Raw genomic sequence first — 25876 nt, forward strand, 5'->3', positions numbered from 1 at the left:
TGTGGAACACACTACCACATGGAGTAGTTGAGCTTAATAGTATGAATGCATTTAAGGGAAGTTAGATAAGCATGAGGCTGAAGGGAGTAGAGGGTTATGCTGATAGAGTTAGATAACAGAGGATGAAAGGAGGATTGAGTGAAGCATAAATATCAGCATGGACTGGTAGGACCGAATGGCTCGTTCTGTGCTGTTCATTCTATGTGAACACTTACATGGGGATATACCAGAATTGAAAGTTCAACCTACCTTTGCAATAATGGTTCCAGCCATCCTACATGGCACTCACAGTGGCAGTCGAGGAACGTCAAGACATCACCTGTTGCTACAGACGCACCCAGCAATCGCGCACGAACTAAACCTTCGCGCTTTTGTGCGCGAATCAACCGCACTTTGCGAAGACCTGCTACATAGTCTTCTAAAGGCTTCTTTAGATGTTCTGTTAAAACAAAAAAAAAGGCTAGATGTTAACTGCATGGGCTTCTGCTTTCGTTCAACTTTTTGGAGAATTGCAAAAATGTATCTATGCATTTAGCTATACTAGACTCACTGTACCTACACACAACAGTTTTTATGTTTTATTTTTAATACTCTTCAGTTACAGCTTTAAATCCCATTCAAGAGGGCTTTATGCGTGGGAGACAATTTTTCTTGCACAAGGTTCGCACTGCTTCAGCAGGAATGCAAATTTCCTTCCAATACACTTTGTGTTTGCAATAATGCGTATGGGAAGCAGTTTATATACAAGATACAAAAAAGAAATTGATGTAAAATATTTTTAAAGAACAATGAAACGGAAGGAAATAATTATTATTTATAACACACCACCACTTGGGAATTTTTCTGTATGACCCAGCTTAATATCATTCCCCTTCTTGTATTAACTGTAGTTTAACTACCTACTGCAATGGCAACTACTTACATTTACATGCATTTAATGTAAAACATTTCTCCAAGTGTTTCACAGTGAGGGACATCTGTGGGAACTGAAGAGGCGAGTTCTCAAAAGGCTTTGAAGGCAGAGAAAGAAGTGGAAGGGTTTAGCAAGGCTAATTCAGAAAGCTTTGTCGAGACTGCTAATGGTGGAACAGAATAGACTGAGGATTAGATACATAAAACTGGAGAAGGGTGCAGCAGGAGAACGATTCAAGGCCGGGAGAGATTTGTACTGACTTAAATTGAATGCATTAGAAACCAGGAAGCCATGATGGTGATGGGCTAGCAGGAGAAGAAAGGAGATTAGCTTAAGTTTCTAAAGGATACTGATTAGGAGACCATTGCAGTGTTGGAAAAATACAGTCTAGAGGTGACAAAAAAATGGAAACACTAATTTAGAAACTTAGCTACTTGCTCACACTACCAACTTATGTTCTCATGTTTAGCACAAGCACATAGCCTTGTACAAACTGAAGCTGTATTTTGTTCTCCCCTTCTTACCAAACGACATTAGTTCTGTTTGAGTTACTTCAACGAATGAGCTTTACATGTTAACGCAATGAACTCTGAAACTTCCTTCAATACCATTTAAAAGAGCAGTCCGTGTAGAAATGCAACAAGACCTGGACAATATCCAGGCTTGGGCAGCAATGTGACAAGTAATATTCATGCCACACAAGTGCCAGGCAATGACCATCTCCAACAAGAGAGAATCTAACCATCTCCCCTTGACATTCAATGGCATTACGATCGCTGAATCCCCATTATCAATAACCTGGGGGTTACCATTGACCAAAAACTGAACTGGAGTAGCCATATAAATACCACGGCTACAAGAGCAGGTCAGAGGCTAGGAATCCTGCGGCGAGTAACTCACCTCCTGACTCCCCAAAGCCTGTCCACCATCCACAAGGCACAAGTCAGGAGTATGATGGAATACTCTCCACTTGCCTGGATGGGTGCAGCTCCAACAACACTCAAGAAGCTCAACACCATCCAGGACACAACAGCCCGCTTGACTGACACCCCATCTACAAACATTCACTCCCTCCACCACCGACGTACAGCGGCAGCAGTGTATACAGTCTACAAGATGCACTGCAGAAATGCACCAAGGTTCCTTAGACAGCACCTTCCAAACCCACAACCTCTACCACCTAGAAGGACAAGGACATCAGCTGCATGGAACCACCACCTGCAAGTTCCCCTCCAAGCCACACAGCATCCTGACTTGGAACTATATCACTGTTCCTTCACTGTTGCTGGGTCAAAATCTTGGAACTCCCTTCCCAACAGCACGGTTGGTGTACCTACCCCACATGGACTGCAACAGTTCAAGAAGGCAGTGTGCCACCATCTTCAAGGGCAATTAGGGATGGGCAATAAATGCTGTCCCAGCCAATGATGCCCACATCCCAGGAACAAAATCAAAAAAAAGTAATGTTAGGTGTCTGATTTTTATCCCCCCATTTCCCTCTTGGAATGCTAACATTCATCCACAATAACACCATTTTCTTCTAGTGCCATTACAAATTTACATTCCTGCACTTTCATCCTCCACCTGCTTATTGAATGCATCTTTTGTTTCCATGACATTAGAAAAAAAGCACATCCTCTTGTCCAGCTTTTAAGTTTTCAAATATCTTGCCTGTTGATGCAGTCTCTTATAATTATTAGCAAGATTTAACCTGGAGTTTGCACCAAAATAGAAAGCTAGAAAATAATCATTTTATCAACTTGCCAGTTACCTCAGGCTGGTTCTTATTTGTAACTCAACATACATAGAAACAAAAGTTAATCAGATAATTTATCCTCTAAACCCCTCTCTCCCGCCTTAATCAATTGCTCCTTAAAAAGTACCTCCTTGACCAAGCCCATATCTCCATGTGGCGAAGTGCCAAATTTTGTCTGATAACACTCTTTTGAAGCTCCCTGGGACATTTTACTAAAAATGCCATATAAATAGGGAATATTACACATAAGTTGCACAAACTGATGTTAAAGCAAGCAAACACAGACTTAGCAAGCTTTTAAGTGAAATTTCAGAATGCTGCATGTCTACCAGATCAGCAGTCACTGAAGGACTTAATTACTACCCACTGGAACAGCACAGAAACTTTTATTTGAAAATTGTAGAACATGATGAGTTTCAACTTCAATACAATAAGGATTTTTGAGAGGCGAAAGAGTAGGCAAGATTCGGAACGTACCTGTGCTTTTGTCAAGCCAACATGACCACAGAATTTTTTCCTATTTAGTATGGATGCTAAACAAATCTTTTGTGAACAGTACTTCTAAGAGTTTTGCAGCACCATGGGAAACTCCAAATAAAGAATCAGAGCACCTTATTCATGGATCTGCTCCCTCACCAAACAGTTCTCCGAAGATGCATGATAAAAAAGAAAATTGTGCACCATCACCTCTGGATTATTGCTCAGTTGAAGGGAAAGTGCAAAAGGAAGCCGCTTTTTAGGATTATATGAAAGTATTTAGATGATGTAACAACTATACTCAAGTTTTGTCATTGCTGCAAAAGCTTCAGTAGCATTTCCTTATCCATCAAGGATTTATGGAGTCAGACTCCTAAACCTTGGGCTCTGTTCAAGTAGCCTTATCAAAACAAAATATGTATGAAAATCTACAGGACTTTTCAGAACACATCAGAATCTGAAGTGGCAATGATAATAGCTAATTTCATGTAGACTGGAACACATTCATAGACAAGATGTTGACTAATAAGGACATCACTGCTGTAGCTTTTAAAAAAAGACAAACCCAAGGACTTATCAAAACAAGCCTTTGAGCATCTTAAATAAAATGCAAATTTGAAGCATCTGAAGTTTAATCCCATCAAATTCATGCCAAAGAATCTTAATCAATGCTTATTTTGGTCGAGATCCTTTGAGCTACTTTTTTCCCCGTAAACTTGTTTAATGTCATGATTATCTTGTGCTATACATTCTGGACAAAGCATAAAATCACCTAAAACCTGTCAATGCTGTAAAGTTATACTTGCATATTTGTAAAACAAAAAGTCAGCCTGTAATGCTTAACAGTAAAAAAGTAAACTTTCTTTTCTATACAGGAACATTTTCTTGAGACAATTACACATGAAATAACCTATGGAACATTCAATTTTTTTTTTTTAAGTTTTGAAAATCTGAATCTTGAAAATCTAAGTCAGACAGCCAGGGAATTGAGTAATATATAGCATTACACCAAAAGTAAAATGACACCAATATTGTAAATAATGCAGCTATGTTCAATTAGAGGTTTTGCATCATAGAAAGAAGTTAATTATTTGCTGTCAAAGCATTTTGGACATTACTGCATACTCCCTGAATCACCATTATTTCTACTGCAATGGTTATGTAAAACCCGAGGCAATAGGGCTTGAAGATGACAGAATATGCAAAGCATGCTCTTTCCCTGCAACATTCATCCAAACAAGTTCACATCAGTGCAATTCAGACCTTAGGAGCATTCAGAGGGTAGAGTGTTAAAGAAAAAAAACACATACAATTATTTACCTCGACACGAGAGGTTGTAATCTGCTACAGCTGAAATTTCAAAAGCTAGCCTATAACTATACTATTTTATAACTAACCATTCAATAAAGACCCTAAAAGTTGCATACCAGCATATAAATATTTCATCTATTTAAAACATTAAAAGCCTGCATGATGTACCTACTTCAGGCCATTAACTGCATTTAGGAGCAAGTGTCAAGGCAGTATGGTATTCAGTGTTTGGATGATATCAAAGAGGAAAGCCTTGTTCTTTCAGTTTATGTATTTTTTTTTTTATTATTGGGTCACTACACTTCACATCAGCTTTCAAACATGCATTCAAAAATTACTTCACAAATTAACTTTAAAATGCTCTGGTTAGGATATGTTGAAGAACAGCTTCTGATAAAGATCACTTGGAGCAAAATACTAAAGCTACAGTAACGGGGCAGAGTATTGTAATAAACAATAGCCCCTTTACCAGGGATTGGAAGAGGTAGTGGCACAGCTGCTTTTTGTACAAAAGCCAGGTCCAGAGAATTTCTAAGACGACTGTTAAGTTGCCCAACTGCGAGGTAAAGCAGAAGCTTAGTAGGGCCAGATTAAGTGGAAGATCGTATGTAATTACACAACCACAATTAGAGTTCTGATGCAGTCATTGAGCTCATAGATATACCAGGGGCTAGGAGAATGAAAAAAGATTTACCACTAGACGCCATGGAAGGTCTGAGTGTAGTGCCTGGAAGCAGAACATGTTTGGTGGAGCTGCACAAACATCTACAGAAAATAATTTCTGCTTAGAAGCAATAAAACCAGAGAAAATGCAGAATTTCATTTCATCAGAAATACTTGCAGCTGGACAAATAAAATGACTGCAGTAGCACACAACTTCGGATAATATCACTTGGACAACAGCTACTTGGTCTTTGGATTACATTTTGGGACTAAATAATACAGGGAGAAAGAGAACTCAAAAATTCCATTCAGTATTTCAGCTAAGACTGAACACATAACTCAAATTGAATCTTTAATGAGTTGCATTACAAGTAGAATTCAAATCTATGTATATTTACACGCATGTGCTTCAATATACAGTATTCAAATATGTAACAGAAAAATGCAACTGGCAAGACTGTATCTACCTCGGTCACTGTAATCATCCACTATGATGAGCTCCTTCAACAGAATATCAGGTGAAGTGTCAAGAACGCTGTGAACTGTCCGTAGGAGTGTTGACCAGGCCTCATTATAAAACGCTATTACCACAGAGGTGGTTGGAAGGTTTCGATAATCATATTTCTTCTCTTTACACCTGAAGATGCAAGATAATAAACATTAAAATCAGTATCAAGTTTGCAGCAGAATTGCAAGACATTTATTTATTTTACACAGTATATGAATATTTTGAAGATAGACATTTTCCTAGTAAAAACAATTCTCCTCCCTTTTCCAAGTCGAAGTGTGAGATACATTCAACATTCTTTTAGAATTTTCTGGCTCAAAGAAATATTTTCAAAATGTGGCTTAAAGTGTATTTACTAAATAATGCACTTTATTGATCTTGAAGATAATTTAAAGGAATTCACAGTTGTGAGAGCAGTTTTCTTTTTTATACAACGTAACATACGAACATGCGAATTAGGAGCAGGAGTAGGCCACTCGACCCCTTGAGCCTGCTCCGCCATTCAATAAGTTCATGCCTGAACTGATTCCTCCACATTTCCACCTACCCCTGATAACCTTACACCCCTTGCTGATCAAGAATCTATCTACCTCTACCTTAAAAATATTCAGACTCTGCTTCTACTGCCTTTTGAGGAAGAGAATTCCAAAGACTCACGACCCTCAGAAAAAATTTCTCCTCATCTCTGTTTTAAATTGGCAACCCCTTATTTTTAAACAGTGACGCCTAGTTCTAGATTCTCCCACAAGAGGAAACATCCTTTCCACATCCACCCTGCTAAGACCCCTCAGGATCTTATATGTTTCAATCAAGTCACCTCTTTCTCTTCTAAATTCCAGCAGATGCAAGCCTAGCCTATCCAATCTTTCCTCGTAAGACAGCCTGCCCATTCCAGATATTAGTCTAGTAAACCTTCTCTGTACTGCCTCCAACGCATTTACATCCTTCCTTAAATAAGGAGACCAATACTGTACAAAGTACTCCAGATATGGTTGCACCAAAGCTCGGTACAGCTGAAGCATAATCTCCCTACTTTTGTATTCAATTCCCCTCGCGATAAACGACAACATTCCATTAGCTTTCCTAATTACTTAATGTACCTGCATACTAATCTTTTGCAATTCATGCACTAGGACACCCAGATCCATCTGCATCTCAGAGCTCTGCAATCGCTCACCATTTAGATAATATGCTTCTTTTTTATTCTTCCTGCCAAAGTAGACAATTTCACACTTTCCCACATTATACTTCATTTGCCAGGTCTTTGCCCACTCACTTAACCTATCTATATCCCTTTATCGCCTCCTTATGTCCTCTTCAAAAGTTACTTTCCAACCTATATTTGTGTTATCAGCAAATTTAGCAACCATACCTTCTGCCCCTTCATCCAAGTCATTTATATAAATTGTAAAAAGTTGAGTGCCCAGCACAGATCCCTGTGGCACTTGCCATGAAGAGCAGGATTTAGTTTACACTAGTTTTACACATACAGCACAAGATTCACTGTGTATAGTATGAAAGGTCAAAATGATACCAATGACAGATGTTTAGTATGAGCCAGCACAAGAGCCTACCAACTCTTCTTCTGATTACAAGTGTCACATGCATACAGCATAGTCAAGAATCAGTCAATATAACATTACATTTGCTGGATTTAACTTAAATAGATTTAATTAACGGACAGAGATCTGTACAGCAAAAAGGAATGCAAAAAAAAGGTTCCAATGACAAAAGGGCATTTAGCCCCAACAAGTCTGCAACTTCCAAAAGTCCATTTATAATCTACAATCAAGGATTCTCCTAACTTATAAAATTTCTTGAGGCAAGAATTTTTAAAAACATCCTGGCAAGGCTGGCATTTACTGCTCATCCCTACTTGCCCTGAAGATGGCAATACAACTGAGGGCAGTCAAGAGTCAACCACATTGGCATGGGACTGAAATCAGCAGCAAGACTGAAAAGGATGGCAGGATTCCTTCCCCAAGAGAAATCGGTGAACCAATTGGGTTTTTACAATAATCCAAAAATTTCATGGTCACTTTCACTTTATTATTGTAATATTGATCAATTATTTTTGTATAAACTGAAATCAGATCCTCAAACTACCATGAGGGGATTGGAGCTAATGTTCTCTGGATTATTCGGCCAGGCCGCTGAATTATAAGTCCAGTAACATAATCACTCGGCCATAATTGAAGTTGGCCAAGATTTTGCAGTCACTGCTGGCATCGAGAAAAGTTGCCCATAAAGATCTCGTGAGCTCTATGACACGAATATTACCTTTCCTAATGTTAGCTATGCGGGATCTCTGGCATCCAGAAGCAGTGATGTCACCTAATAGGCTAAGCAAATAATCATATTGAAGAATTTTCACAGACAGCAACAAAGTTTTATTATTCATGTTTTATAATTTTACAGAAAGCAAACTAAAGATTGGGAATCAAAATTGGCGCAGTGGTTAGCACTGCAGCCTCACAGCTCCAGGGACCCAGGTTTGATTCTGGGTACTGCCTGTGCAGAGTTTGCAAGTTCTCCCTGTGACCGCGTGGGTTTTCACCGGGTGCTCCGGTTTCCTCCCACTGTCAAAGACTTGCAGGTGATAGGTAAATTGGCTGTTGTAAATTGCCCCTAGTGTAGGTAGGTGGTAGGGAATATGGGATTACTGTAGGGTTATTAGAACATAGAACAGTACAGCCCAGTACAGGCCCTTCGGCCCACGATGTTGTGCCAAACCTTTAACCTACTCTAAGATCAAACTAACTACCTACCCTTCATTCTACTATCATCCATGTAACTATCCAAGAGTTGCTTAAATACCCCTAATGTATCTGCTTCTACTACCACCGCTGGCAGCGCATTCCACGCACCCACCACTCTCTATGTAAAGAACCTACCTCTGACATCTCCCCGAAACCTTCCTCCAATCACCTTAAAATTATGCCCCCTGGGAATAGCCCTTTCCACCCTGGGAAAAAGTCTCTGACTATCCACTCTATCTATGCCGCTCATCATCTTGGGTATTAATGGGTGGTTGTTGGTCGGCACAGACTCGGTGGGCCGAAGGGCCTGTTTCAGTGCTATATCTCTAAATAAAATAAATTAAAAAAAATTAAAAACATTACTTTTAACAATCTATGCAATTTTTCTCATGAAATGGAGAAATTTGGCATTTCACAAATATAAAATTAGGTTTTCGGGGCCAGAAAGTTATCGAGCAGTGATTATGAATTAGTACATCATTAAAAACCCAGTTACACCTCATTCAACAAGATGCGACTAATCCAAGGGTTTTGACAGCGAGAATACTAATGCAAAAAATTGAAGCTCATGCTAATTCAGTGATTTCTTAATTGATTTTCATCTGCAAGGACTCCAACACTGCATACTGTGGAGGAGTGGGAAAGCAGTGACAGTAACTTCTGAATTTCCACATTTAAGTGAGGGTGTGTGAATACTCGAAGTTGCTTCACAGAGGAATGACAGAGACCGTTGACAGTAGCCATCAATACAAATGCAAAATCCAGACCATTATCTTAGCTAGTTATTTATCCCAATAAAACGATGAGCTATGAGTCAATATCTTAGACAAAAAAATACCTGCGTGGTAAAATTTTCACCCTTATTCTTGGAGACGCAAGCTTTTGAACTTTAGGATGTCAATCTTTGCTATTTGATTCTGAATGATTGCATACCATAAATTACATTTTCATGTCCTAACAGCACAGTAATCTCTGTAGTAGAGCATAGGTTTATCCTTATCTTTTTAGCCATCCAGTTTTTTTTTAAAAAGAGGATTTAAAAAAAAAATGAAAACTTTCTTTATCTATCTGGGAGTTAATGAGGTGGGGGGGGGGGGGGGGGGGTAGGGAAAGAGGTGAGATTTCTGGTCATTTCTAGCCTTCGATCAGCATTTTTTACTTTCCTCCTCCAGCTCTACTAATTGTTTAACTTAAACAACTATAGGACGACTCTCAAAGTAAAATTGCCCCAACCTACAATAGTGTCTGATCCCAGCCCAAACAGTGCTAGATCCTAAGACCACCTCAATCTCCAGCAGCCCAAGGCTCCTCTCCCCACTCCTCACAGATGTTCAGAATTCTCCTGCAGTACTTCTACAATGGAATGCCCATTGTTTGCATACCCCAGACCCGACCATTACCAGGTATCAGGTGTACACAGTCACAGGCTGACTCAATATAACAAGGGTTCATTCACGGGAGCTGACTTGGTGTGCTGAAAGAGGGCAATATCGGCTGATGCCCAAAAAAACACAACACATCATCAGCTATAAGCTCTTTAAAAAGCAAAAATTGCTTTCAGGAATTCATAGCATTTCCAGGTAGCAGAGACAAATGTGGCAATACCACTTTTATCAATGTCACCCTTTTCCTGCTTTCCCCCCAATGCTCCCATTTACTAGCAGCACTCTCCCAGTGCTCACACACCAAGAGAATTCCTTCCAAAGTGACTTCATACCTCACCCACCATCATCCCAGTGGTGCCACAGCCCAAGGTCACCCTCTACAACAGTCACACATCGCCAATCCCCACCACACCCAGGCTCCAAAACCGCCTACCACTATGCCAAGGCCCAAGGAACCACTGCCTCCAAATTTCCACAACCCAAAACTCCTCTTAGATTCCACCATTCTTCCAAACAGCTCTTCCAATCCACATCAAAACCTCTCCATAGTCAGTATTTCTAACTGCCTTCCACTTGGAACAATTTCCCAACATCTTGATATAGATTCTGGGCTTTAAAGTAATACATTAAGGACTGTATATAGTTAAGCAGATTAATCAATTTAGACAAAAATAAGCATTACAACATCGAATTGTAAAAGAATGCTAACACTTCACATTAATTGAATAAAATCAAAATTTCACTTATTGACAGTACTAATCAGTCATCCTGATAATATATGTGTTATCACCCTCTACAAATGTCCAATGGTACATGAGATCCAGTAGGACTACTAATAATTGGAGCAGGATTACATGGTAAATGCAGCACAGACCTAACCCAGTCGCACAGGTACTCAGCTTCTGGACAAAACATCATAGGTCAGAGTTTTCTCTTTGGCACACAAACATGTATTTCACAATTGGGCTGTTTTAAGTCCGTTTTTGGCAAGGTTTTTGGATTACCTGAATATCGAAGTAGGCTATTTACCTCTGAAAAAGAATGAACACATTCCAGTTTTCTCTCCACCCTGTTAAACAAAAATTAATCTCCAAGAAACCTGCAAGATTAAATGCAACTTAACTGGTCATTTCTCCTTGGGTAAGTGGGAGATTAAAGTTTGATTTTTTTTTCCAGAATCTTTTTGTTTTTCACTAATATAAAAATAGCTTACCTTCCAAGCAGAATTAAATAAACAATGTTCTTCTATTACAAGCTGCAAATCCTGCAGCAAGTCATTCAGACAGTGGGAAGGGCAGTCATATATATTGCTATGTAACTGAAGCGAAATAGCATCCTTGACTTGATAGAATGGCAACAGTATGATCCTTCCACAGAATCCTACAGCATAAAAAATGGCCATTCAGGCCATCATGCCTGAGCCAACTCTTTGAAAGAGCTTCCTTTACGTTCTAAGACAAATCTTGCATATCATGAGCATATTTGTGCCGATAACAAGATCGGGGGAATAGACAGGGTCGATAGAATCAATTTTCCACTGGGTTGGGGAGTCCAGGGTTAGGGGGCATAGTTTAAATTAGAGCCAGACCTTCCAAGGGTGAAATTAGGAAACACGTACACACAAAAGGTGGTAGAGGTTTGGAACTCTCTTCTGCAAACGGTAATTGATGTTACATGCATTGTTAATTCTAAATCTGAAATTGACAGATTTTTGCTAACCAAAAGTGTTACACAATATGGGGCAAAGGCGGGTATAGGGAGTTAGGTTGCAAATCAGCTATGATTTCATTGAATAACCAAACAGGCTTGAGGGGCTAAATGGCCTACTCCTGTTCTTATGTTCCAAACAGTGATCCTTAAGAGCAGAAAACAATGCATTTCATGCTTTCTTACGAGGAAGGAGAACTTAATCATGCTCGAAGAAACCTTTTAAATTATCAGTATTCCTTGATAAATATAACCCACCTTATCTTGGAAGACATTCTAAAAGCTAAGCTAAGTTGGACAAGATGATCATGTAAAGAGGATTCCTCATCTTGTAAAGTGGATGAAGTAATTAACTTATATCCATTACTGTGGGCAAAAGGAAGTTACTCAATGCAACTTCCACACTTGGATATACCCAGCATACATATTAAATTTGCTATGAAAAGGCTTTCAGCTCCGATATTGGGAGCTTTCTCTTTTCCCCCTTTGCCAAAGTTCATATTCTTGACCTTGCAATCTTACATTCATAGAAGCATAGAAAAATAGGAGCAGGAGTAGGCCATTTGGCCCTTCGAGCCTGCACCGCCATTCAATATGATCATGGCTGATCATAGAAACTCAGTACCCTGTTCCCTTTCTCCCCATACCCCTTGATCCCATTAGCCCCAAGAACTATATCTAACTCTTTCTTGAATATATTTAATGATTTGACCTCAACTGCTTTCTGTGGTAGAGAATTCCACAGGTTCGCCACTCCCTGGGTGAAGAAATCCCTCATCTGAGTCCTAAATGGCTTACCCCTCATCCTTAAACTGTGACCCCTGGTCCTGGACTCTGCCGCCATCGGGAACATCCTTCCTGCATCTAGTCTGTCCAATTCTGTTCGAATTTTGTGGGTTCCTATGAGATCCCCCCTCATTCTTCTAAACTCTAGCGAATACAAGCCTAATCGACCCAATCTCTCTTCATTAGTCAGTCCTGCCATCCCAGGAATCAGTCTGGTGAACCTTCGCTGTACTTCCTCCATAGAAGAACATCCTTCCTCAGATAAGGAGACCAAAACTGCACACAATAATCCAGATGTGGTGTCACCAAGGCCTTGTATAATTGCAGCAAGACCTCCTTGCTCCTGTACTCGAATCCTCTCACAATGAAGGCCAACATACCATTTGCCTTAACTGCCTGCTGCACCTGCATGCTTACTTTCAGCGACTGGTGCACAAGGACACCCAGGTCTCGCTGCACCTCCCCTTTCCCAATCTATCGCCGTTCAGATAATAATCTGCCTTTCTGTTTTTGCAACCAAAGTGGATATCCTCACATTTATCCACATTATACTGCATCTGCCATGTATTTACCCACTCACTCAACTTGTCCAAAATCACACTGGAGCTTCTCTGCATCCTCCTCACAGCTCACACTCCCATCCAGCTTTGTGTCATCTGCAAATTGGAATATATTACATTTAATTCCCTCATCTATCTCATTAATATATATTGTGAATAGCTGGGGTCCTAGCACTGATCTCTGCTGTACCCCACTAGTCACTGCCTGCCACTTGGAAAAAGACCCATGTATTCCTAGTCTTTGTTTCCTGTCTGCCAACCAGCTCGCTATCCATGTCAGTACCTTACCCCCAAATCCCATGTGCTTTAATTTTGCACGCTAATCTATTAGCAAAAGCCTTCTGAAAGTCCAAATACACCACATCCACTGGTTCTCCGTTATCTATTCTACTAGTTCCATCCTCAAAAATTCCAGCAGATTTGTTGAACATGATTCCCCTTTCATAAATCCATATTGACTTCGTCCGATCCTGTCATTGTTTTCCAAGTGCTCTGCTATTACATCTTTTATAATGGACTCTAGCATTTTCCCCACTACTGATGTCAGGCTAGCCAGTCTATAATTCCCTGTTTTCTCTCTACCTCCTTTTTTAAATAGTGGGGTTACATTAGCTACCCTCCAATCAGTTGGAACTGTTCCAGAGTCTATAGAATTTCGAAAAATAACCAGCAATGCATCTATTATTTCTAGGGCCACTTCCTTAAGTACTCTGGGATGCATAGCATCAGGCCCTGGGGATTTATCGGCCTTCAATCCCATCAATTTCCCTAACACTATTTCCCTACTAATACTAATTTCATACAGTTCCTCCTTCTCATTAGACCCTATGTTCCCCAACATTTCTAGGAGGTAATTTGTGTCCTCCTTTGTGAAAACAGAACCAAATTATGTATTTAATTGGAAGCCATTTCTCTGTTCCCCATTATAAATTCCACCGTTTCTGACTGTAAGGGACCCACATTTGTCTTCACTAATCTTTTTCTCTTCACATGTCTATAGAAGCTTTTACAGTCAGTTTTTATATTCTCTGCAAGCTTACTCCCATACTCTATTTTCCCCTTCTTAATCAATCCCTTTGCCGAATTCTAAACTGCTCCCAATCCTCAGGTTTGCTGCTTTTTCTGGCCATTTTATATTTCTCCTCCGTGGATCGAATACTATCCCTAATTTCTTTTGTAAGCCACGGTTGAGCCACCCTTCCGGTTTTATTTTCGCACCAAACAGGAATGAACAATTGTTGTAATTCATCCATGCATTCTTGAAATGCTAGCCATTGCCTATCCACTGTCAACCCTTTAAGTACCGTTCCCCAATCTATCATAGCCAACTCGCGCCTCATACCTTCATAGTTTCCTTTATTTAGATTCAGGACCCTAGTCTCAGAATCAAATCTCTCACTCTCCATCTTAAATGAAGAATTCTATCATGTTATGGTCGCTCTTCCCCAAGGGACCCCGCACAAGATTGTTAACAAATCTTTTCTGGGAGGCTTGCTTAATCATCTGAAGAAAGGCTCAGCTCTATATTCATAGTAGGTGTTAGTCATATTGCATAAGATGTCATGGGAAGCTGCTGCACCCTATCAATTTTTTTAAAATCTAGGCTATTACACAGGCAAATCAGATAAACCAGGCTTATATAGGAGTAAAGAACACTCCTTCAGAGAACAATTACTGTTGAGTTTTTATTTATACTGTACTCAGTAACTAAGCCTATAATTAAAGTAACTGCATTAGCAAGTCGAAAGAGTACTACTGCCCTCCAGTGTCAAATATAGAGACGGCTAAATTCCATGCATACTAAAGTGAATAAAGTAGAACGAGCCACGGGGACAAATCTGCAAGTTCTGTCAGGAGAACCATCCGATCATTAAAATACTAAGCCAGGATTCAAATCTTTCAAAGCAAGCGCATTATGACTCATGCTATTTAAGTATGTTCTTTTGGGCCTCCTTATCTCGAGAGACAATGGATACGCGCCTGGAGGTGGTCAGTGGTTTGTGAAGCAGCGCCTGGAGTGGCTATAAAGGCCAATTCTGGAGTGACAGTATGTAAGTATTTAAGTATGTAAATTAAGAAAATTCATAATAAGGCAAAGTAAATTCTCCATTTATACAATGCAATGCAAGATTTCTTTATTAACCATCAAAACTAAGTAGATAGAAAAGCAAAAACAAATTACTTGTTCAAATATTTACTGTAATTTGGCTGCTGTATTGCCTGTAACAGCCACTACACTTCAAAAGTAATACAAAATACAAAAGGACAGGTCAAGGCAAGACACATTATATGGGACAGGCTGGATGGACCAATGTGTTGAGGAATCAACTAGGGAACAGCCTATTTAAGATCTGCATTACAACAAGAAATAGGAGCAAAAGCAGATCATTAGGCCTCTCAAGCCTCCTCTGTCAGCCACTACAATCATGGTTGATCTTCCACCTCACCTCCGATTTCCTACCAGCTCCACATAACTGACTCCGAGAGGCCAAAGATCTGTCTATCGCAGACTTAAATACACTCAACAATGGAGGATCTACAAACCTCTGGCGTACACAATTCCAAGGATTCAAAGCCTAGTGAAGAAATTTCTCCTCATCTCTGTACTAAATGATCAACTCGTATCACGAGACTATGCCCCCATGTTCTAGATTCCTCAGCCCGGGGAAACAACCTCTCAGTGTCTACCCTGTTAAGCCCCTTCAGAATCCTGTATGTTTCTATGAGATCATCTCTCATTCTTCTAAAGTCCAGATATTATATAGGCTCAATTTACTCAGTCTTTCATCACAGAATTACCCTGTCATCCCAGGAACCAATCCTGTGAATATGTGCTGTTCCATCCCCCGAGGCAAGTATATCCTCCTTAGAACACAATAACACAAGAAGTAGGAGCAGAAATAGACTATATGGCCCATCGAGCCTGCTCTGCCATTCAGTACGATCATGGCCGATCTTGGGCTTCAATTCCACTTTCCTGCCCGATCCCCATATCCCTCGATTCCCTGCGAGACCTAAAATCCATCGATCCTAGCCTTAAATGTATTCAATGATGGAGCATCCACAACCCTCTTGAGTAGAGAATTCCAAAGATTCACAACACTTTGGGCAGCACAGTTGCGCAGTGGTTAACACCGCAGCCTCACAGCTCCAGCGACCCGGGTTCAATTCCGGGTACTGCCTGTGTGGAGTTTGCAAGTTCTCCATGTCTGCGTGGGTTTCCTCCGGGTGCTCCGGTTTCCTCCCACATGCCAAAGACTTGCAGGTTGATAGGTAAATTGGCCATTAGAAATTGTCCCTAGTATAGGTAGGTGGTAGGGAAATACAGGGACAGGTGGGGATGTGGTAGGAATATGGAACTAGTGTAGGATTAGTATAAATGGGTGGTTGATGGTCAGCACAGACTCGGTGGGCCGACGGGCCTGTTTCAGTGCTGTATCTCTAAAACTAAAACTTTGAGTGTAGTCATTTCTCCTCATCTCAGTCCTGAATGGTTGGCCCCTTATCCTGAGACTGTACCCCCGTGTTCTAAATTCCCTGACCAGTGGAAACAATCTCTCAGCTTCTACCCTATCTTGTATGTCTCAAATAGATCACCTCTCATTCTTATAAACTCCAGAGAATATAGGCCCAATTTACTCAGCCTTTCATAGGACAGTCCCTTCATCCCAGGGACCAATTTAGTAAATCTTTGCTACACTGCCTCCAGTGCAAGGACATCCTTTTTTAAATGTGGAGACCAGAAGTGCACACAGTATTCCAGGTGCGGTCTCACCAAAGCCCTATACAATTTTCGGAAGACTTCTTTATTCCTGTACTCTAATTCCCTTGCAATAAAGGCCAAAATGCCATTTGCCTTCCTAATAGCCTGCTGTACCTGCATGTTAACTTTGTGCGTTCCTTGTATGAGTACCCCAAGTCTCTCTGAATATCAACACATAGCTGTTTCACACCTTTTAAAAAATATTCTGCTTTTCTATTTTTACGACCGAAGTGAACAACTTCACACTTCCCTACATTATACTCCATTTGCCATCTTGTTGCCTATTGACTTCACTTGTCTATATCTCATTGCAGTCTCTCTACATCCTCCCCCTAGCTTGCCTTTCCACCAAGCTTTGTATCAGCAAACATAGATACATTACTCTGTCTCTTCATCCAAGTTGTTAATATAGAGCATAAATAGCTGAGGCCCCAGCACTGATCCTTGTGGCACCCCACTAACACTGCCTGCTCCATTTATGCCCACTCTGCTTCCTGTCTGTTAACCAATCCTCTCTCCATGCTAACATATTACCCCCAACACCATGAGCCCTTATCTTGCCTATTAATCTTTTAAGTGGCACCTTATGGAATGCCTTTTGAAAATCCAGGTGCACTACATCTACTGGTTCCCCTTTATCTACCCTCCCAGTTACATACTCAAAAATCTCAAATAGATATGTCAAACAGGATCTCCCTTTAGTAAACCCATGCTGACTTGTTCTAACCATACTATGTTTTACCAAGTGCAATGTTAAGACTTCTTCAAAGATACTTTCCAGCATCTTCCCAATGACTGATGTTAGGCTAACCGCCCTATAGTTCCCTGTTTGCTCTCTACCTCAGTTCTTGAAAAGCGGCATTATATTAGCCAAATTCCAATCTGACAGGACCATTCCTGAAACTAAGGAATTCTGGAAAATCATAGCCAGCACATCCACTATCTCTGCAGCTATCTCTTTTTGAACCATAGGTTGTAGGCCATCTCGTGCCAGGGACTTGTCAGATTTTAGTCACTCAAGTTTCTCCAATACTTTTTCTCGGCTAACATCAATATCCTTAATTTCCTCACTCTTTTAGCCTCTTCTTAGATATAGAGATATGGATATGGAGATGTACTATTGTGTAAGAAGACAGGGTTATCTTATAGCAAAGGATCCTCTGTGGAGAAGTGATCACAATATGAAAACAGTGAATAGGAATAAATGAGTAATTTTCAGAATGGCAGGGTGTAAATAGTGGAATGTTGCAGGGATCAGTGCTTGCATCGAAGCTATTTAAAATCTATATTGATGACTTGATGAGGGAACCAAGAGGACATAGACAGGCTGGTGAATGGGTTGACACATCGCAGATGAAATTTAATGCAGAGAATTGTGAAGTGATACATTTCGGCAGAAATAATGAGGAGAGGCAATACAAAAAAAGTTACAATTCTAAAGTGGGTGCAGGACCAGAGGGACCTGAGGGCATATGTGCACAAATAGTTGAAGATGGCAGGGCAGGTTGAGAAAGTGGCACAGTGGTTAGCACCGCAGCCTCACAGTTCCAGCGACCTGGGTTCAATTCTGGGTACTGCCTGTGTGGAGTTTGCAAGTTCTCCCTGTGTCTGCCTGGATTTCCTCCGGGTGCTCCGGTTTCCTCCCACATGCCAAAGACTTGCAGGGTGATAGGTTAATTGGCCATTATAAATTGCTCCTAGTATAGATAGGTGGTAGGGAAATAGAGGGACAGGTGGGGATGTGGTAGGAATATGGAATTAGGGCAGGATTAGTATAAATGGGTGGTTGATGGTCGGCACAGACTCGGTGGGCCGAAGGGCCTGTTTCAGTGCTGTATCTCTAAACTAAACTAAATTAAAGGGGTTAATAAAGCATACAGGATCCTGAGATCTATAAATAGAGGCATCGAGTACAAAAAGCAAGAAGGTTATGATGAACCTTTATAAAACTCTGGATTGGTCTCAACTGGAGTATTATGTCCAATTCTGGACACCAAACTTCATTAAGAACGTGAAGGGATTTGAGAGGGTGCAAAAAGAATTTACAAGAATGATTCCAGGGATGAGAGACTTCATTTACACAGACAGATTAGAGAAGCTGGGGTTGTACTCCTTATAAAAAGACAAGGTTCAGAGGAGATTTGATAGAGTGCTCAAAATCATGAGGGGTCTAGACAGAGTAGGTAAAGAAACGTTTGCAAGGCTACAGGGAAAGGGCTGGGGAGCGGAATTAGCTGATTTGTTCTTGCAGAGAGCTGGCACAGACACGGTGGGCCAAATGGCCTCTTTCTGTGCTGTAACCATTCTATGATTCTATGTCTAGAACTAGGGGGTGTAGTCTCAGGATATGGGGTCGACCAGTTAGGACACCTGTGCTCCTCTATTCCAGCTTCTTGAGAAATCCCCAATTTTAATTGCTCCACCATTGGTGTCTGCACTTTGATTTGCTAGACCCTAAGCTCTGGAATTCCCTCCTTAAACCCCTCTGTCCATCTACCTTACTTTCCTCTAAGACACTCCTTAAAACCTACCTCTCTGACCAAGCTTCTGGTCATCTGCCCTAATGCCTAACGTGGCTCAGTGTCATATTTTGTTTTATAATGCCGTTATGAAGCGCCTGGGGGGATTTTATTGCATTAAAGGCACTCGCAAGTTGTGTTATTTCTGATTTGTCACATTTGCTTTGTTTTGGTACAGCTGACAGAGCTTTAAATTGTACCAATTTCTGGAGCATGCAGGAAATCTGACTACCTATTAGTAGCTCCCTACAATTTATCCAACCAATTCTAGGCTCCCAGCAACAACCAATGCCTCCTCACTGTTCTCTGGAACTACACGGCACAATAATAGAAAAAAAACATAGGGATGTTTTTACGACACTCAAATTAAGAGGCACCATTAAGACCTAGGAGCAGGAGCGTGCCACACAGCCTATTACGATCAGGTGAATAGGGGTCGCAAGACTCCCCTCTTGTCTTTCTCCTTGTTTGACTGCAACTGGGTTTATTCCTTTTTAAACAGTACTTACCAATTCAGTGAGTCTTTAACCTTTTACATTTGTGATCCTAAAAGAACCAATTGTACAGGTGCCCTCGAGTTCAAACAAAAAAGAGGTAAGTTTATTGTACTCAACCAAAAACCCAATATAAAATAATAAACTATACTACTCTTTCTCTCTCACACAGACACACAAATAGATTATAAGAGCAAAGAGCAATTGTTTGGATTGGATTAGAGTTCAGAACAAATAAAAATAATATACAGTCTGTGGGGTCTGATAAATGAGTTGTCTTCGGGCTGAAGTTGTGATCCAGAAATCCAATGTTGGTAGATGGTCTTGGAGACAGTGGAGCAGGTGGTCTTCTGCCCCGGGGTTTTTGTCTTGGATCTTTTCTAGCCAGCAGGCAAGCTTTGAACGCCCCAAGATCACCTAGAGGGGGTAGGGAAGAGGGAGGGGAGGCGTGGAAGGGGAAGAGAGAACGTGAGCAGGGGAGGGGGGGGGAAGCAGAGAGTGCGGGAAGGGGAGGAGAGTGAGCGAGAGACACCACCCCCCACCCCACCCCCATGGGTTCTGCCACTTCAAAGGCTGGTTTTTCACAGATGGGGAGGTGGTCACATGGTTGTCCAGTGTCCTCGTGTGCAATTTAACTAGATTCAAGTCTAGAAATTCTCAATCGCTCCTGGGTCACACTGTTTAAATGTTTACCCACTGGAGGTATGTCTCCACTAGTGAAGGCTCCAAGATGGCTTTGAATGTCCCACTGTTGAGGGTGGTGCTGGATAATCTACTCAGTTGTCCAAGCCATTGTCCTGGACGTGTCTCCAATGGCCCAGGAATGCCAAGTGAAGGCCCGCTACCCAACCCGAACCAGACAGGACCAACGACATGTGTCGGGTTCGGGTCGGGTCAAGTCCAGATCAGACCGGACACACACGGTAAGGGCATTAAATTTTTTTTAAAAACATACCTCAGCTGGGAGTCCATGCACAGCGAGTGATGTCACTATGATGTCATCACGCATGCGCTGCAGCTTCCTGGAGGTTCCCAGTCCGAAGCTAAGTAAAGGGATGGTCGGGTCGGATCGGGCTTGGGTCAGCTGTGGTTCAGTCGGGTTCGGGTCGGGTTCTTTTTCCCGACCTGAGCAGGCCTTTAATGTCAAGTATTTCAATGCAAAATGTGGTGGCCATCTTAGCTGCTAGCTTTTTAAAAAGTTTAATGCAGGTTTCCAACCGATCAATTAAAAAAATCCTCATTTGGCAAAGCATGTTTTCTTGATAAGCCCATCAAGCCTACTCCATCATTAAATAAGATTATGGCTGAACTTCTACTTTCCCGCATATCCTTTAGCCCTTGATTCCCTTAGTGTCCAAAAATCTTATCGATCTCGGCCTTGAAAATCAAATCAATAGAGCATCCTTGCCCCACTTGGACAGAGTATCTGAAGGCTCTCAACCCTCTGAATGAAGAAATTTCTCCTTGCCTCAGTCCTAAATGGCCAACCCCTTATCCAAAACCTGTGCCCGCCCCCAACCTCCCACCAGGAGAACTCACTTAGAATTTTATAAGTTCCAATGAGATCACCAAAAGATGGATTTAGGCTAACCTAAAAAAAGCAACACTAAAGAGGTGAAAAATCATAAGCCTATAATACTGAAATAGCTAAGCTACAAAATATCAGAAAGGAAAAAAGAAGCTCCATTTAGGTATCAACACGAAAATCCTATCTGACTATCAGCTCTAATCTAAACATGGCACGGCCTGCTCAAATAAACTGAACATACTTCTAATTTTCAAACCAAGCATACATAGAAACATACAAAAGTTACAAAATATTCAGTCCAATCAGTCCATGTTTACTCTTCACATGAATAAATAGCCCTAATCACATCACCGCCCTCTTTCTATATTTATCGCCTTCAGTATTTGCTGTTTGCTTCCTGCTCCAATCTAAAGCTCTGCCAACTGTACCAATTTCGTAAGCATGCATGAGACTACTGAAAGCAGAGGAGAATGTTAAAGGCTTGCATTGTTACGATTTTAGAAATTGTTTCCTGACTCTTGTGAACGAAGGTGGGGGGCTTGGGGGTGGTCAAATGCGGCACTTCAGAAAACCTACAATGATGCTTTTTGCCTTCCCTACAATGAAGAAATTATAATAGGATAAAGATCAAACAATGCCTGTTTTAGTGCCTATGGTGCAAATACAGTACATTCACAAATATCTCACACATACACACAAATGCAGGTGAGGATTGAAGGTAACTGATCCGAGAACGCTGATCAAACAATGCATCCAAATATCCATAGGTTCACAGGTTTTAAAAGTCTGTTAGCTAAGGGGTTGTAGCAGCTGAGTGTTTACTGAACTGCATACAGGACATTACTGAACTGCATACAGGATATCCTGGTGAAGCTTGAAGATGTGTTTAGAATGAGTATTGTTACAACATAAAATTTAGATTACATTACCAGAATCCACCTTTCCTCAAACCTAAAGGTTTGTGGTTTCAATATTCAAATTAGAGCAGTCTTCCTTCCCTAAAGCATTACAGAATGCACGTTAACATTCAAACAAACAAGAAAATCCATAAAGCCATTATATCTCATTTTCTCTTTAGTTTCTGAAGTTTTTAAGAAACCCCATGCGTAGTTCACAAACAGCACTTCAAAAGTAATTCACTGCTTGAGTTGTTATAGCATAGTAAAGGTGCTATACAAATGTAAATAAATATTAAATAATTTCCTATCATACCACATCCATAGTTCATATTCACAATGGTTACTGTTAGTCCATATGAATACAATAATCCAGAAAACAGACAAAATAGATATAGTACAGAATAAAGTTACATTCTTTAACACTTCATGAGACATCTTGACAATTATTGTGCTAACGTGTCTTTTGGATGCTGACCACAGTTCCACATGGTGCAAATTTCACAGGTCTTGCTATGAAAATGTGGCAAAAACTTTCCCAATTGCGTTAAATATTGGAAAAGTGGAGATTGTCTCAATCTCTGCCATGTACATCTTCAACAAGAAACTTGTTAATGCATTTAGTGAAAAAAACTTGGTACACAACACTGACCAGTGAATGGAGTATCTATGAAGTACTGTCCAACTTATAAATCAGCACCTTTTAGGACAACCTCAGGTTTTTGTGATACAGTTATAAAATTGCCGTGACTAAAATCTGATGTGCGCTATACAAAGATGGCACAACTTAAATATTTGACATCAAACCTTACAAAAGATAGGTAGGTAGTAAGCAATGTGCCACCCAGTCACTGTTCGCCCCTCTCCTGCTGAATTGATCCAGGGTTTTTTTTCCCTATTGTTCATGTGGTGGCTGGGATGTGCAGGCACAGAAATGGGGTCATGGTATTAGGTTAACCGTAACAGTATGGGGCAGTCTTGATAGACCAGCTGGACTTGGCAGTTCTGTTTGTTCATATCCATGCACTACACAGCAAGGTAATAAATTAAATGCATTTTTTTGAAAATTCTTACTTGTCCTCATCACCATCATAAAATAAGATTGAAACTGTCTGCAAGAACCAAGGATAGTGATTAAAAACCCAAGATTCAACCTGTTACATGATTTCCTGTGGGAGTCACTGAGAAATTGAGAGCTGTGTACTCCGACAGTCCTCTTACCGAAAAATAGGTAGATCAGTATATAGAGGAACCAGAGGATTTTTATTTGAACTTACAACTTCAGATTAATGATAGCAAGCCATTCAAAAAAACTATACTAAAAGAAAATAAGTGGAATAGATTGGTTTCAAAACTGCTAAGAGTGGGAAATTTTAATCAAGTTCATTCCTCAGCAACTTCAATATTGCGCACAGCCTATATTCACTATGCAATTCCTCCTCAGACCCAGTACTGTACAAAGACATGATGAATACCATGAGGTCAGCCTAATTGATTCAAAACAGGGATGCATGGTAAAGCATTCTGCTATTGGGTGTAGCGTTGGTACAAACATAGGTGTGGTCAATGGTTCTGAAATAGGCAGAAATTTATTAGAAACAAAAATTACACAAACTATTATAGACAATGAGTACATCTGCTGCTTTCATGTTAAAGCCTGCTTTAGGGATTAAAAACAAATTTTCCTCACAACTGTTCTTATTGCACAATATGCATACGCCCTTCTCTAAAAAGCACTTAGTTTATTTGCAACCATAAAACTTCAATAACTGCTACAGCAGCTCAACAGTTGCAAGGACTTTAGACGGATCTCCATCTCTATAGTAACATAACAACTGCTGCTATTCTGCAACACTATCAGTCCAAATTCTTAGCATGGAATACCAGGAAAGCTTCACAGCTCACTTGCCTAACCTGTAAAACCCTTGCCTGGATCTTAGTTCCTTATATACAGGAGTTCGCATGTAGAAGTGACCACTATTTGCTGAACCTGGTTTACAGGAGCAGACATACAGTTGTAGGGAATCAGATTTACTCATCAGTATGGAGCAATCTCTCCAAGTCTTTCTATGCTCCCAACCATCAGGTTTAACATCATGAGATATCCGTTCATGCTATCATTGCTCACTGCTACACCATAATTAATAACAAATGCTGTGCTAACCACATAGTGTTAAGTGAGTAGGGTTATGTGCAATATATATTAAGCAGTACAGTTAACATTTTCCTAGTAAAATAAAAGCAAAATACTGTGGATGCTGGAAATCTGAAATAAAACCAGGAAGTGCTAGAAATTCACAGCAGGTTTGGCAGCAACAGTGGAGAGAGAAACAGAGTTAACATTGCAGGTCTGTGAAAGTTCTGATGAAAACTGTTTTATTTCAGATTTCCAGCAACTGCAGGATTTTGCTTCTATTTTAGTGTTTAATTCACTGCCACTTCTCTTCTAGGAATGCCTACCTTGAAGAAGTTCTGCTCTTCTCTCTGACAGGATATTCTTTTGTCTCTTTTACCTTGTTCACTGTAATTTCCATTTCCCTCCTCGTGTTTGATAAAACTTGCTTTCACAGCCACATCTTCTTCCTCAGTGACAGTCTCCGGCTCCAGCTTATTCCACATGGATTCCAACTGAAGTTCCATCTTTTATGTTTTGAATCCACCCAGGATTACAGGTATCTCCAAGAAATACAATGTTCCTCGAACTGCTGCTCTCGTCGTATCCTGAGATCTACACTCAGTGCCATGCATCGCCACATGTACACACTTGACCTCTCTCTCCAGAAGCACCATGTCACCTTATCTCAAAGGTGTTCCACTCCGCAGTTTCATTTCATCCTTCGTCTTAGCTGACACGTTAACAAAATTTTTTTAATTTTCCTTTCAGATGTAAGGAATGCAAGCTCCAGCAGCTCATGGGAACCAACGCCCCTCAAGATCCTTCTTCCCCTTCACATCCCTCTGACCCTATCTCCTAATCTGACCCCTTGCCGTGTATTCACAATACCCTTTGACTTTCCCATGTCTGACGTTCAACGATTTGTACTTAAAGGACTCAGTTTTATCCCCTTACATCCCCACCTCAATGAATTTTGCACTCATCATGACAATGAGCTCTTTTCCCCTCGTCTACACCTCCAGGCTGACTTTGATCAGGAATCCTCCCCCCGACCAGCAGACCCTTTCACCCGCCTCCAGTATTCTCCCTCCACCTGGACCCCTCCCCCTGGCCTATTACCCACTCTTGATCTTTTCATTGAGAACCATCGGTGTGACATTGGCCATCAATTTCTCCACTCCCCTCGCTCACTCTAACCAGTCTCCCTCCGAACATGCTGAATTCCGTTCTCTCAGGTCTAACCCCAACATTGTGATCAAAACTACTGACAAGGGTGGTGCTGTTGTTGTCTGGTGTACCAAACTCTACCTTGCAGAGGCTCAGTGCCAACTCAGACATTTCTTCCTACCTCCCCCGGACCATGACCCCAGCACCGAACATCACGCCACTGTATCCAGGACTGTCACTGATCTCATCTTCTCCGGAGATCTTCCCTCTACAGCTTCCAACGTCATAGACCCACAACCCTGGACAGCCTGCTGCTACCTCTTTCCCAAAATATACAAACAAGACCCATCCTTTCAACCGGTACCTGCCCTGCTGAACTTATTTCTTCCTATCTTGACTATCTTTTCTCTCCTGGTCCAGTCTCTTCCCAGCTACATCCGTGACTCTTCTGATGCCTTATGCCATTTCGACAATTCCCTGGCCTAACCGCCTCCTCTTCACTATGGATGTCCAACCTTCCTACACCCCCATTCCCCACAAGGACAGTCTGAGGGCTGTCCGCTTCTTC

General features: G+C 41.0%; 1 protein-coding gene across 1 annotated transcript in view; it reads right to left on the reverse strand.

Annotated features, from left to right (window-relative positions):
• The window catches only part of galnt12 (UDP-N-acetyl-alpha-D-galactosamine:polypeptide N-acetylgalactosaminyltransferase 12), a 75203-nt gene that overhangs the window by 38207 nt on the left and 11120 nt on the right, over nucleotides 1–25876 (reverse strand). Inside the window, exons 2-3 of the mRNA XM_068010024.1 lie at nucleotides 5588–5757; nucleotides 250–439 (exon numbers count right to left, since the gene is read on the reverse strand). Coding sequence (XP_067866125.1) covers nucleotides 250–439; nucleotides 5588–5757 — 360 coding nt within the window. The remainder of the gene's footprint in view (nucleotides 1–249; nucleotides 440–5587; nucleotides 5758–25876) is intronic.

The sequence above is a fragment of the Heterodontus francisci genome, chromosome 2 (genome assembly GCF_036365525.1).
Source record: "Heterodontus francisci isolate sHetFra1 chromosome 2, sHetFra1.hap1, whole genome shotgun sequence".
Taxonomy (NCBI): Eukaryota; Metazoa; Chordata; class Chondrichthyes; order Heterodontiformes; family Heterodontidae; genus Heterodontus; species Heterodontus francisci.